This window comes from Manis javanica, chromosome 11, assembly GCF_040802235.1.
Source record: "Manis javanica isolate MJ-LG chromosome 11, MJ_LKY, whole genome shotgun sequence".
NCBI classification, from domain to species: Eukaryota; Metazoa; Chordata; class Mammalia; order Pholidota; family Manidae; genus Manis; species Manis javanica.
Window position 1 is genome coordinate 118,034,791 of NC_133166.1, and position 12,841 is coordinate 118,047,631.

The 12,841-nt window shown below is 59.3% G+C and overlaps 1 protein-coding gene across 7 annotated transcripts in view; it reads left to right on the forward strand.

The window, feature by feature from the left end:
• The first annotated feature begins 1,993 nt into the window (after nucleotides 1–1,993).
• Nucleotides 1,994–12,841, forward strand: part of AHNAK (AHNAK nucleoprotein) — a 127,937-nt gene continuing 117,089 nt past the window's right edge. Inside the window, exons 1-4 of one of the 7 annotated variants that reach the window (XM_073217633.1) lie at nucleotides 1,994–2,267; nucleotides 11,549–11,647; nucleotides 11,925–12,081; nucleotides 12,526–12,713. In XM_073217633.1, the coding sequence (XP_073073734.1) occupies nucleotides 11,925–12,081; nucleotides 12,526–12,713 (345 nt within the window). In that variant the 5' untranslated portion in view covers nucleotides 1,994–2,267; nucleotides 11,549–11,647. Of the gene's footprint in view, nucleotides 2,268–9,716; nucleotides 9,864–11,548; nucleotides 11,648–11,924; nucleotides 12,082–12,525; nucleotides 12,714–12,841 lie in introns of those variants that run through there. The other 6 variants (XM_073217632.1, XM_073217634.1, XR_012123176.1 and 3 more) reach the window with 6 other exon arrangements.

The window sequence follows — 12,841 nt, forward strand, 5'->3', positions numbered from 1 at the left end:
AGCTATCTTTCTGAAAACCCAGGTGTAAATCAGCTACCATTTTTATATTCACTGGAGAAACTTGCTCTTTCAAGGAAACAAATGTTTCATTTCACAAAGTTACTTTTGGGGAGTAACAGTGGTTACTTTTGGGGAGAGGGCCACATGTATGAGGGAGATGTTTACTTTTTATTGTTCTACCTTTCTGTATCAAGTACCTTCACCAGATGGAGTTGCTAATTTTATTTTTTAAATGTCGGAAGGGTTAACCGACTTGTAGCATTACAGGCCACTTTAGTTTATCTGTATTCTTGGTCCATGTTTAAAAAGCTGAATAAATGTTATTGAAAATGAAATAAAAATGAAAGAGCCATTGGTAAAGGAAATAATTAGCTCTTGGTTTTTATTTTTTAAAAGCATCCCCAAGTTTAAAAGTTTAGATTTTCTTTAAATACGGGAGGTGCTGGGAAAGGGGTACAGAACAAAATGGAGGAGAAAAGGCCGGGTTTCTGGCTGTGTGTTGCTGTGTGGTAGGACTGTCTCAACTGTAGGTTTAGTCACTATATGAGTACCTGTGTGTGTGTGTGTGTGTGTGAGAGAGAGAGAGAGAGAGAGAGAGAGAGAGAGAGAGAGAGAGAGAGAGAGAGAGAGAGAGAGAGAAAGCTGGTGCCTGTGTCTCTGTCTTTGCATGTCTATGCCTGTCTAAATGTCTCCACGTTGTCTCCACCTTTCTGTGCCCATTATGTGAGTGTCTGCATGTCTGTGGCTCCTTCTGCTGTCTGTCTCTTCCCTCCCCCACGGCCTGTACCCTGTGCTGGTAACTGGACCTGGGACACAGCCCCCAGGGCTGGCAGCAGAGTTGGCTGCTGGGTATTTTTAGCCTGTAAACATGTTTGCCATTTCAGAGGACAGGGCCGCTGGTCGCAGCTCCAGCCCACTCATGATCTTGCCGCGAGGAGGGTGCTCCTGCCTGGGGCTAGGTCTGCTCAGGTCTCCAGCCTGGGGTCTCCCTTCCCCAGCATTTGGGAAGGAAGGAAACTGGCTTGATGAGGGCAGGGGGTGGCCACCCAGGTGGGGAATAGAAAAGGATTCCTGGGGAGAAGGGGATCAGGTTGTGGAAGAGGGGGTGTTGTAGCCAGAAGGTCCCACACCCCATCATTAAGCGTTTAATAAAATCTCCATGTATTTAGAAGTGGCTGTGGGAAATGGCTGTAAAATGGGAAACTCAGCATCCTGCAAGTGGCAATGTGAGGAGAGGCTCGGAGAGGGGATCTGAGAAGAAAAGGGTAGGGTGAGAAGCGGGGGCTCAGGCTTCTCTCAGGGAGTCTGAATAGGAAGGTGGGCAGCCGGCTCTGCCGCTCCAAGAGTTGCAGGCCTGACTCCCGTGGGGCTGCAGCCAGAGCAGCACCGTGGTGGCTGGGGCACGGGTGACCCTGACCCCAGGAGGTGGGGCCAGCACCTCCGGACCAGTTCTGTTGGGGGAGGCCCTGAGGGGCCCCCAGAAAGAGAAAGTTAGAGAAATAGGTGCTGCTGCCTGCAGCTTGGGAACGAATGAGGAAACTGGGCCTAGGATTCGGAGTGTAGTTGCCTGTGTTGAGAGAAAATCCTAACGTCCGCCTCAGGCTGGAGGTCGCAGCCGAATCACCCAAGGCCCCAGCGCTTCCTGAACCCCTCGGTCCTTTCTGCAAAATGAGCAGATTCGCTGTTCCAGCTGAGAGGATGAGCCTCAGGGAGCTTCGAGGCGTTTCTTGCCCACAAGGCCACCCACCGCATATGCTGGGGTCAGTTCCAGGCCCCGGCCAGGACAGGGGGCAGTGGGTGGGGACAGGGCGGAAGGCAGCACCTCTGCGGGGCGGCGCCCGCCTGGCCCGCGGCCCCCAGAGACAGCCCCCGACCCGCGGCCCGCTCCCGGGTCCCTTCGGTGTCGCCGATCTCTCGTCCCAGCCCCACTCCGGCCCCGCCCGGCCCCGCCCTCTCCCCACAGCTCGGGGCAGACCCGCCCGCCCCAGCCGGAGTTACAAGAGCCGCCTCCGCGCGCGGGGGCCCGGCCACTCGGAGCAGCTCCGCCGCGGGGACTGCACCGCCCGCCCTGCCGGACCCGCCCCGACTGGGGCTCGCCGCCTGCAGCAGCCTCAGCACCGCGACATCAGGCCCCGTTCTGGCTATGACTGTGCCCTGGGGCTGAGCGCGCAGGTAGGGGCGCCGGGCACACCGCGGCGTGGTGGGGCAGCAGGACACCGAGAAGGCGAGAGGGGAGGCCGCTGCAGTGCTTGGGCGAGGCGCTTTGGGTGAGTGTGCCACTGTGAGAGTTCCGACAGCTCGGAGCAAGCTGGGCAGCCCGGGGCTCTGCTCCGGAGTTGGTGTGCAAGTTGGACAAAGTTGTAAAATCGCGCCGAAGCGTACTTTGCCCCAGTCCTATTTCCCTCGATGGCTGACTGTTGGCTCTGCTTCACGGTGGGGCGCCCCGTTCCTGGCCTGGCAGCCCCTCGCGCCCCTGTCCCACCCCCTCCTCCTTGGGGCGGTGGCTCAGCGCGCGGCTCGGTTCCTAATCCATGTTTATTGGGCAAGTTTCCGAGATCGCCGCCGCGGCCCCTCGGCCCCTCCCGGCGCCCCTGCGCCCCCGCTCCTCCGAGCTGCCTCCGCGGTCCTTCCGCGGTCCCTCCCCGCTCCGCACACCTCCGCCCCAACTCCGCGTCCCCAATCCTCCCAGCCCCACCCGGTTCTGCACCACCCGCCTCTCTCCTTCTCGCTCCAGTTGCCCCGCCCTAGTCTTGCCCCTCCGTGTTGCCCGCTGCAGAAAATTCCTCTCTTCCTCTACCGCCGCAGCCTGGAAGTTTGCAGCGCGCCTCCCAGCGGGACGGGTGGGAGATGGGGTGGGGGCCGTAATTAGGGAGATTCCAGCACTGGGGCATGGGAGGGGGCGGGGGTAGGGCTGAGCTGCGGCACTGACCTCGGGACCGCCCCTTCCCCTCCAGAGCGGCGCTGTCTCCCCCACCCCACTCCCAAACCCGTCCGGGCGGGAGGGCCCCCGCCCCAGCGCCTGGCTCGGCGCCAGCAGCCTGAGGAATGTGGTGGTTGGAGCCGCTGACTAATTCAAACCAGAACTCGGGAAGGAGTGGAGAGGGGCAGAGAGGAGGGGGGAAGGGGCTGTGTGTGGGAGGTGGGGGCAGGGGCCGCGTACGGCGATGGAGAAGGGCTTCGTTGCCTTCCCGGGAACTCCGGCGGAGAGCCCCGGGAGGGAGGAGGGGGGGCGAGGTCCTGCCGCGGAGTTGGAACCGCAGTGTGCTTAGGGTGTGTTCAGAGCAGTGTGTTATGTAAGGTTTACCCGTGCGGGGAGGCGGTTGCAGTGTGTGAGGGCCCGGCCCTTCCCCGGCCGGTCTGGGCTCCCCCTGCAGCGCCAGGGCAGAGGATGTGGGGGTGCAGCCCTTTGGCGGCAGTGCAGTGGCCACGCGCGGCATGTGCGGCCCGAGCAGGGCTGGCTGTGCCCGTTGCGCGGGAGGGGAGCCGAGTGGGCACATGGGGCATCTCATAGCTCTGGCTGCGCCCCGGCACCAGGCTGTGGAGCTTCAACACAAGGTGACCAGAGAACTGGGTGCGGTGGTGTGTCCTCGCACCTTTCACAGGGTGTAGCTACAGGGAGGTGGTAGAAAGGTGCCCCCAGGGAGTCTGCAGTCGCCGAGGAGTGCCCTGCTCTAGGGTAGGATTTATGGAAAGGCAGGGCGGGATCTTCCCGTCTTGGAGAATGACCTGGAATTTTTGGAGGAAAAGAACCCAGACATTTACCTCTGTATCCCCAGCATAGTGTGGGGCTCTCAACAGTTGGTTTTGAGACAGTTTCCTGTATTAAAATCCAGCCTCTGATTGCAGGATTGAATGCCCTTACTGGCACAGCCTAGCACATGGCAGGGGTTGGGTTGATTTTGTGGGGCTCAGTAATGCTGTGGGGCTGTAGTGATGTGATAGGCTAAGGCAAAGCGTAGCGGAGGAGAGATTGAAGATGCCTTGGAAGGCGTTTTAGGGCCTCCACACCTATGCTGGAAATCTCCACAGTAGATCCTACTTCCAGTCACCCTCTCTTCCTGCCCCCCAAGAGGGAAATCCCTGGGGCAGGGTGTGGCACTCACTTCCTTTCTGAAGCTGAATGGCAAAGCTTCCTTCTCCTTGGCCCAGAGGGGTGGTGGGTCAGGCCAGCATGTGGTAGGCGGAGTAGAAGGAGAGGGGCACCCCAGGCTTAAGGGGCACTTCCTCGCTCTGGGCTGTGAGCTCTGACATGAGGAAGGCAAAGAGAAGCCCCAGGACCGTGGGAGCTGGGCTAGCAGAGGACACGGGGTTGGCGATGGGTGTTACGGGGTGGCTAAGCCCCCCTCTAAAGCCCTATCCTTAAGAGATTATATGTAGGGGCATTGGTTGGAGAACAAGGACACACAGGTAACCACATGAGGCGTACGGGCTCAGTGCTGCCCACACGGAGGCCACGTCAGTGATTCTGGGGTCCTGGTCTGGGCGGCTCTTTGAAGAACTGACCCCACAGAGCTGAGGACTGGGGCCAGGCAGCCTTGGTTCAGGGGGTGAGGCTACAGGTCCCCACTTGGGGTGGACACGAGATAGGGAACTAAGCGAGCCTAGAGGGAGAAAGTCAGCCTAGGTCCAGGGTAGGGAATGGACTGGGGGTCCCCACGGAGGCCCCGAGAGAGGCACTGCTAGGCTGTATTATTTGGCTCAACTTGGAATGCTGGCTGGTGCTGGCAGAGCACACCCGGAGCCTGAGCTGGTTGGAGGGGCTGAGGCCAAGCTGTGGGGGTGGAGGGGTGCATATGGCTCTGGGGTGTGGTCACCACCTTCCTAGGAACTTGGGAACCGCCTGGGGACAGACAGCACAACCGGGAGAGCCAGTCTGACTCCTAACAGGACCTCTACCCCTGCTGTCTCCTCACTCCCAGGTGCCCCCACAGTTCTGTCCCTGGAGCTGGGCTGACCATGTGTACATGCACGTGAGAAGGCAAGGTGGCCCTGGAGGGGCTTAGAATGTGCCAGGTCACTTGGGCGGCCAGGTGGCAAGTGTCCAGGGCCTTCTGCGCTCTCTCTGACCCCCGAGGGCGTCATCTGGGCTCCCAGGGAGCTGGCGTTTCCCTGGGCTCCTGTCATCCCCCTGGGCTCCTGGGCCTTCCTGAACAATTGTGTTTTCCTCCCCAGGGAGTGTGGGGGGCCACACGGGTGGGCCACAGCAGGGCTCAGCAGGACTGTGTGTGCCTGAGGTTTGATGGCACCCCTCTTCCTCCCTGTCAGCCTCAGCTCCCTCAGGAGGACGGCTGGGCTGTTGAGGCTGGAGGCTTTGGGCCCAGGGGTCACAGTTTCTCCGAGGCCTTGGGTACCTGTGACTGCTGGTGCCACAGCAGTGAGCTGTGAGAGGGGGTCCCTCTGGCAGTCCTGGTGGTCCTTTCTTTGCAGTGGGCCTACATGTGTCACCTCTGCTTGCATCTGGAACTCATAGGGCAGAGTACAGCGGTGGGACTCCACCCTGTTGGTGGGGGTCTCATGGGGGCCACAGGGACTCTTAAGTAAGGACTGAAGTCAGAGTCCCTGTCCTGCAGTTTGCGTCCAGAGGTCCGCGGGAGGGTGAGGCCAGCCCTGGGTGTGAGGCTCCGGCTGAGCCAGGCGCTGCGCACGGCTGGTCAGGGAGGGGCATCCTGCCCTGTCCCTGGGGGCCAGAGCGGAGGTTCTAGGGGAAGGGGAGGTGCTTGGAGCTGATCCCGGCTTGGTGTCCCAGCTGGGCTGGGGGGCGGCCCTTTGGCAGCAGAGTCCAGTGGCCTGGATCTGAGCGCCTGCATTAGCGTGGCCTGGCCTCTGGGCGGAGAGCTCGCCTGGGGGGCAGTTCTGCACCAGTGGGCAGCTCCCAGGCTGTCATCTGCCCCCCAGGGTGAGCCAGAGGGACCTCTTTACCCCTGTGCCCCATGGAGGGCACCACCCGCAGAGCTGGTGTCCTAATCCCAGCAGTCCTGTGTCAGGGCCCACTCCTCCCTGGCTCTATGGCCAGGTGTGGGGACCTCCCGCCGGCAAATATAATGCTGCCCTCAGTCCCCTGTCACAAGGAGAGGGGAGAGTCCCTTTTGGTCAGGGGAGGAAGAGGGACGCTCTCCTCACTGGAAGTGAGAACTTGGAGCTTCAGAGGGCCCCAGAGCCTGCTGGAGTGGTGGGAGGAAGCTGGGCGCTGTGTGGGGAGAGAGGCCAAGGGTGCCAGGAAGGAGCCCCGAAAGCAGCTGGCTCACCTGGGCAAGGCTGCCCTGCAAGTCGAGGTGCAGAAAACTACAACATGATGGTGGGGGCAGGGGGCGGGGCTGCTGGGGACAGGGCTGGAGTGATGAAGGTGGACAAACGTCCCCCTGGTGGGAATTGTGGACCAGGCTGCGCTGGGCTGGCAGCCCAGGGAGCAAGGGAGCAAGTCAGGTGATGCACACAGGTAGAGGGAGGTGCACACACTGGGAACCAGGTTAAGGTGCCTCCATGATGGGCAGGGTGCAGGGCTGCCTAGGCAGGTGTATGTTGTGAGCTGGTGAAGGCAGGGCCTGTGGGCCTGCTCTGGGCTGTGAAGAGTGGGAACGGGGCTGCTGAGCGTCTGTGCGTGCGTCCTTGTGTGTCTTTGAATGTGTCTCCAGTGCCCATGCTGCTTGGCTCTTAAAACATGTTCATCTAATTCTCCCTGATAATTCCACCCCACCCCCAACACACACAACCCATTCAACCTAAAAGTGTCCCCTTGGGGTGTCCCGCCCGGAATCAGCTTGAGTGTGGAAGTTCTTGATGCCAGCTTAGACTCCTAAGATCACTTGTGCAGCACCCCTCCACTTTGAATAGGGCCCCTTGTTCTCCAGACAGAGAGCTGGCAGCCACATGTGTGGGGGTCCATGTAGAGGTTTAGGCCCCGGAAGGGTTGCTGCCCTATGTTTCTCCTTGTTCTCTGGGACAAGGGTCTGCCGGCATGGCTGTTCCTATTTCCCAGCGAGTGGAAATACTTGCCTTGCCCTGCTGGTGCCTGTCTCTGGAGTGGGCCTGGTGCCCGCCCAGCCCCAGAAGGGGGCGATTTCCTCAGCCTCCTGCTGGGGCCCAAGAGAGTCCACAGGTGACCTGGGATCGTGCCTGCCTTCCGGGGACACAGGCTCGATGAGCCCCAGAACCAGAAGGCCCCTTGGATCTTGGGTTCTGGGATGCTTGGGGCTCTGTGCATCCTGGGATTGCTGTCCCCAGGCTGGGCCAGGATGAGGCTTGCGTGGGAGGGAGGGAGGCTGGTGGCCACTTGTCCTCCCTCCTGGGCTTGTGGCCCCCGAAGGGCATCACTGCTCCCTGGGTGAGTCTCCTTCTGCTCCTGGGTCTCCGGGTCCCTCACTGCATCTCAGCCGCTCCCATTCTGTGTTTATGTTCCTTGCCCTGGGGCGCCCTTCTCCGCTGTGTCCATCTCCCTGTGCCCACCTCCAGTGTGGGTGTCTCTTCTGCGTGCCTCCCTGTGCATCTTTTTCTGAGGTTCCTTATCCTCTATGAGTACCTGCTTGTGTCTTAGTTCCTCTCCCTGGGTAAAGACCGTGGCCTTAGAGTCCGAGAACCCAGGGCTTGCATTTCAGTTCTATCTCACACTCGGGCAAGTCATCTTACCTTTGGGGTCCTGTTTCTGCATCTCTAAGTTAAGGGCATGAATTCTTAATCACAGAGGGTTGTTTTGGGGATCCAATGAGACCCCAGGCGTGGAACTACAGCACAGTACCTGGCACGCCGTAGGGCATTCTTTGAACGTGTTGGGGCTTTTCTTTCCGTGCAGAGCTTTCTCATCCTCTGTCGCCTGGTGAGTGTTTATGAGCGGGAATGGCTCCTCTGGGTGTGTGTCTCTTTTCTTTCGGTAGCTAACCTCTGGTGCTGGTGGTAAGTGTGTGGGGCTTTCCCTGCAGTGGAGGTCGGGAGCTCTGGGCATGAGTCATTTCATTCTCCTGGGCTTGGGGACTGCTCATCCCTGGCCCATGTGTGGTGGGGTGGTTTGCTCGCATGTGTCCGCTGTGCTGGGTGGGAGTGTCATTGCTGTTGGTGTCCCCTGCCGTGGGTGGGAGTGCTTCTCTCTCCCCGGGCATGTCTCTCCTGTGTCTAGCCTGTGCTGGGCATATGCTCAAACTTGTGCCCCTCTGGTGTGTATTTTGGCCTCGGGTTTGGCGCTCGGAGGCATTGTGTCTCTCGGAGAGTGTGTGTGTATCAGTTCTGTCATCGCGACACATGAGCTGGCTGGAAGGATTGCTTTCGCTGCTGCAGCAACTGGGTGGGCCCCCTCCCTAGCTGACTTCCTTCTGGCTCTGCCCAGGTGTTGTCCCCGGCCACAGAGGTGGCATGGGCAGAGCCCTGATGCTCGGCACATCTGCTTTGTGGTTTTGAATTGATGGGACAGCCTCGTCCTCTGGGTGCTTCTGACTTGATTTAACGCTCTCCGTACAGTCCCAGCTGGGGTAGCCTCACCATCTCACTCCTTATTCACCGTCCAAGCAGCCCTTGGCCTTAGGGGGCCTCCACTCTAGCCCTTCCCATCATGAAGCATACTGTGAGCCAGTGAGCCAGTGACCGGGGGCCATGGGGCGGGGTGGGGAGCTGGCAGACCCAGTCAGAAGGCCCCAACGACCCCCCATTCTCATCTCTCTGGGCCTCACCTTCCCCTTCTGTAAATATGAGGCAGTACTGTCCCAGAGAACCTTCTGCGGGGTGGCAGTGTTCTGCACTGTTTAACATGGTAGCTGTGAGTGGCTGTTGGGTTCATGAAATGTAGCCACTGCAACCAATGAACTAAAATTTAAATGAAATTATATTGAATTTAAATTTAAACAGCCACACGTGTCTGCCATGCTGACAGCAGCATGGCTCTGGGTTTTTCTGGCTCCAGAGGCCTATGGCACTGGCTGAATGGACAGAATTCCCCAGAGTTCCAAAGACCTTCATTTGGGTGGCTGAGCCCTCAGACCCCACACGCACTTGCCTTGTGTGGGAGGAGAAAGAAGGGCCATCTGGGCTTGGTACAGGCTCCAGGGGTTGGGGAGACACAGAACTGGGACCCTGATGCAGGAAACAGGACATTGCCATCATGTGCTTGAATTCCCCACCCGCACCCTCATGTCCAGTCACCTGAAAGGCCCAGCTAAGACGAGAGGGGAGGGGAGTCTCTCCCAGCTGTGCCAGAAGGTGAGGCCCGAGGCAGAGGGGGCAGAATGCTTGGCAACCCCAAGTTGCCAGCAAGCCAGCAGGTGCCCTGTCAGGGCCAACCTGCAGCCTTGGGTCCCATGCCCCTGTTGTTATGGGCTGTGGACCCTTCTCTGCTCACGGTGGCCTCCTCCCTACCTCATTAGCCCCCTGGGTCGAGGCATGGAGCAAATTTCTCTGATTTGTGCTTCTGGGGACCCCTAGCCTGGAGCTCTGTTCTGAGTTGCTGAGAGGGAAGCTGTCTGCTGGTCTCCTTCCTGGGAGCTCCAGCCCCTCTGGCACTGGGGGGTCTGGCCAGCGAAGCACTCTGTCGATTGGGTTTTAGGCGTGACCCTTTGCATGTCTGAAGCTGTTGCAGCCGCAGTGACTCACTGGGGAAAGAGGGAGGGTGGGGCCGAGATGTGGGCAAGGGTGAGCTGGCCTGCTCTCTGCTCCCCCGCTTGGCTGCGGCTGGCTCAGCAGCAGGATGCGGGGCAGAGGAAAGGAGCCCTGCACAAGGAGGAAGAGGGGGTGCCAGAGCAATCCGGGGCTTCAGAGATCTAAGAAGGCCTTGGGCTGGAAGCCTTTTTCCTTCCCTGCCCTGGCATCTTTTCCACAGGGCTGGCTTCTAGGTGCTGCGGAAGACACTGTTTGTGTTCCAGCTTTGCTGTGTCACACTGAGCAAGGTCAGTGTCTTTGCTGGTGGGCTCCTGTACTTGTCAAGAGAGGAGGTGATTCGCCCAGCTCACACCTGTGCTAACAGGCGCTCATCTGCAGCTCGGCTCACCTCCTAGCCAGCAGCTGTGCTGATACGAAGGCATATAGTAAATACGGCATGTGGGAGCCCGGGTGGTGGCGACCGGTATTCTGTGTGGCCATCTTCACCTGTTTTGTGATCTGCCTGACATTGGAACTGCTAAGTCTCCATGAATTTCCAAGAGACACAGTCCTGTTCTCAGAGGCAAACTCTAGCACTTTCAAGACCCCATTTATATTTCATTCCCCCCAGAAGGCTCTCAAGCCTTCTGGAACATTCTGAGGTTAAATTGGTCTTGGCTTGCTCATAATTTATAGCCGGGACAGGAACTTAGTCTTTTAAATCTCCATAACTGGCACATAGAATGAATTCAAGAAATGTTTAGAAGATGCATGAGTGAGGTTAGGTAACAGTCGAATGCAGGTTGCAGGCCAGGGCTGGGCTAAGCCATGTCTGTGCACGGCTGGTTTTCTCTGCAGTTGTCCTGTACAATGTTGGACACAGAGGAGGCGATTGGTATGCATGTGTTTATTGATTGGTTGACTAATTTCTGGATGTAAACAGCTTTAGGGTGCGGCTTTGGGTGAGGTTTTCCATTATCTATAGCGTCCCCCACAAGGTTGCACACAGACCTGCTTTGTGTGGTAACACTGCCACCCTTTTGTGTGGGTGGCTGCACGCCGTGGCCATATCCAGAGTCCTGCCTGCTGTCTTCCCGGGGTGCCTCAGCAGCTGACAGCTCATCCTGTGGCTGGAGGGCATCTTTGCTCCTCAATGCCCGCACCTATGGGGGCCTGGCGCAGGGCCCTGTGTGGGCAGCAGATGGTCCCTGACTCACTACGTCCCTGCGGCAGCTCAGCTGAACTCCAGCTCTGGGCTTGGGTTGGTGCCTGGGGGGCCTGGGGGCCTTTTGCTCAGGGCCCCTGGAGCACGCAGCTGGTGGGGGTCCTCCTGTCCTGAGGACAGGGTTAGACACGACGGCCCAGAGTCACTGTTTGTCCCTGGGGGTGGGGTGGCACCTGCCTTGCTTTCAGGCCTGCCAGCTGCCCCCAGCACTGGAGACCCTCTGAGGCAGGTCCATCCTCTCAGCTGCAGGCCTGATATGGATGGCATAGGGAAAAGTTGTGGACTCAGAGCTCAAGCACAGTTGCTGTCTTCTTGTGGGGCCCAGGCACACTGGCCCCTCTGAATCTCAGTCTCTCCAGCTGTAAAGTGGGGACAGTAATGTCTCCCTCCTGAGGCTGTGATCAAGAACCTAGTGAGAAAGTGTATGTTGTGATGCTCCCTTGCCCAGAGCTTTTTCACGCACGCTCTCTCATTCCTCACGGAAATCCTTTATCATCTCCATTTTCACAGATGAGGAAATGGATGTTCAGAGAAGTTGAGTGACTTGGCCAGAGTCACACAGCTGGAGGAGTCTGGCCACCTCTAAGCCCCCTTCCTGTGATTCCAGGTTGGAGAGTCACATATGGGTGGAACCAATGACAGTAGTCGGGGTCGGGGTTGTGGTCTGGCCCCCGGAGCAGAACATCCAGCTGTGCCTTGCGTGGCAGCTGGTCGGGGTTTGCGCAAGCCAGTTGTTGAGTGTGAGCATCACTGTGAACTCTTCCCTAGGCTGTGTGATCGTGACTCCCCACCAGAGAGACTGAGGCGAGAGGAAGGAGGGGCGGGCTCCTGGCAAGGCACTCGCTCCTGAACAGAGTCCTGCAGAAGGTCAGTCGGAGGAGGGTGTCGGCGGAGGGGGAGGTGGTGGCCTGCAGAGAGGAGAGGCCCCAGGCGGCATCTGGGGGCAGGGCCCCGGTGGGAGTGGCGAGGGGCTGGCTGCAGCCACTGTCCCCTCTGCACATTCTCTGCCGTGTCTTGGGAGCACACATCTTGGAGAGATGTTCCAGGCCCCAGGAGCTCATGACCCCAAAGACCCCAGCTTCCTCGCCCCCCCGTGCCCTTGCACCTCCACTGTCCTGAGCTCCGTTTCTTTACCTCATCCCAGATGGAGAAGGAGGATGAGGCGACCCGGGAGCTGCTGCTGCCCAGCTGGCAGGGCAGCGGCTCCCACGGGCTGACCATCACCCAGAGGGACGACGGCGTCTTTGTGCAGGAGGTGATGCAGAACTCCCCTGCGGCCCGCACTGGGGTGGTGAAGGAGGGTGAGTCCCCTTGGTGCCGACCGGTACTGGGTTGGGGTGGAGGAGGGCAGGGCTGGGGTAGGGGGCAGGAAGAGGTGGGCACCTGGCTGTGGAGGGCCTGGTCCCAGTGACATCAGGCTGGTTAGCACCCAAGCCCTGCCCTCCCCTCCCTACTCTGTGGCCCTCACTCGCTCGTAGTCCTTGGGGCGGCAGCCATGTGGCGGGTAGAGATGTGGTCCTTAGTTCTGACTCCGCCACTCATGTGCTCTGCCACTTTGGGCAAATTAGTTGGCCTCTCTAAGCCTCAGTGTCCCCATCTACACAATGGGTATTATCACACCCACCTATTGGGCTCACGACATGCACTAAGTGCAAGTCAGTTCGAGTATCCAGCATCTAGTGGGTTGTCTGTTGTTTTCTGGAGACCCCTGGGATCTTACCTGCTTCTTGCTCCTTCCTGCTCAGGGGACCAGATTGTGGGTGCCACCATATACTTTGACAACCTTCAGTCGGGCGAGGTGACCCAGCTGCTGAACACCATGGGCCACCACACCGTGGGTCTGAAGCTGCACCGCAAGGGGGACCGCTCCCCAGAGCCCGGCCAGACCTGGGCCCACGAAGTCTTCGGCTCCCGCATCTCCGAGGTGGTTCTGGTGAGTGCACACAGTGGGGCGTCTGCCTCTCACCTCCCCGTGCACCCCGGTCTCACCTCCTGAGCCTTCTCTGCACCTGCTGGGCCTCTCCTGCAATTCTTTCTTCCGCTCTCACCCATCTGCACTCT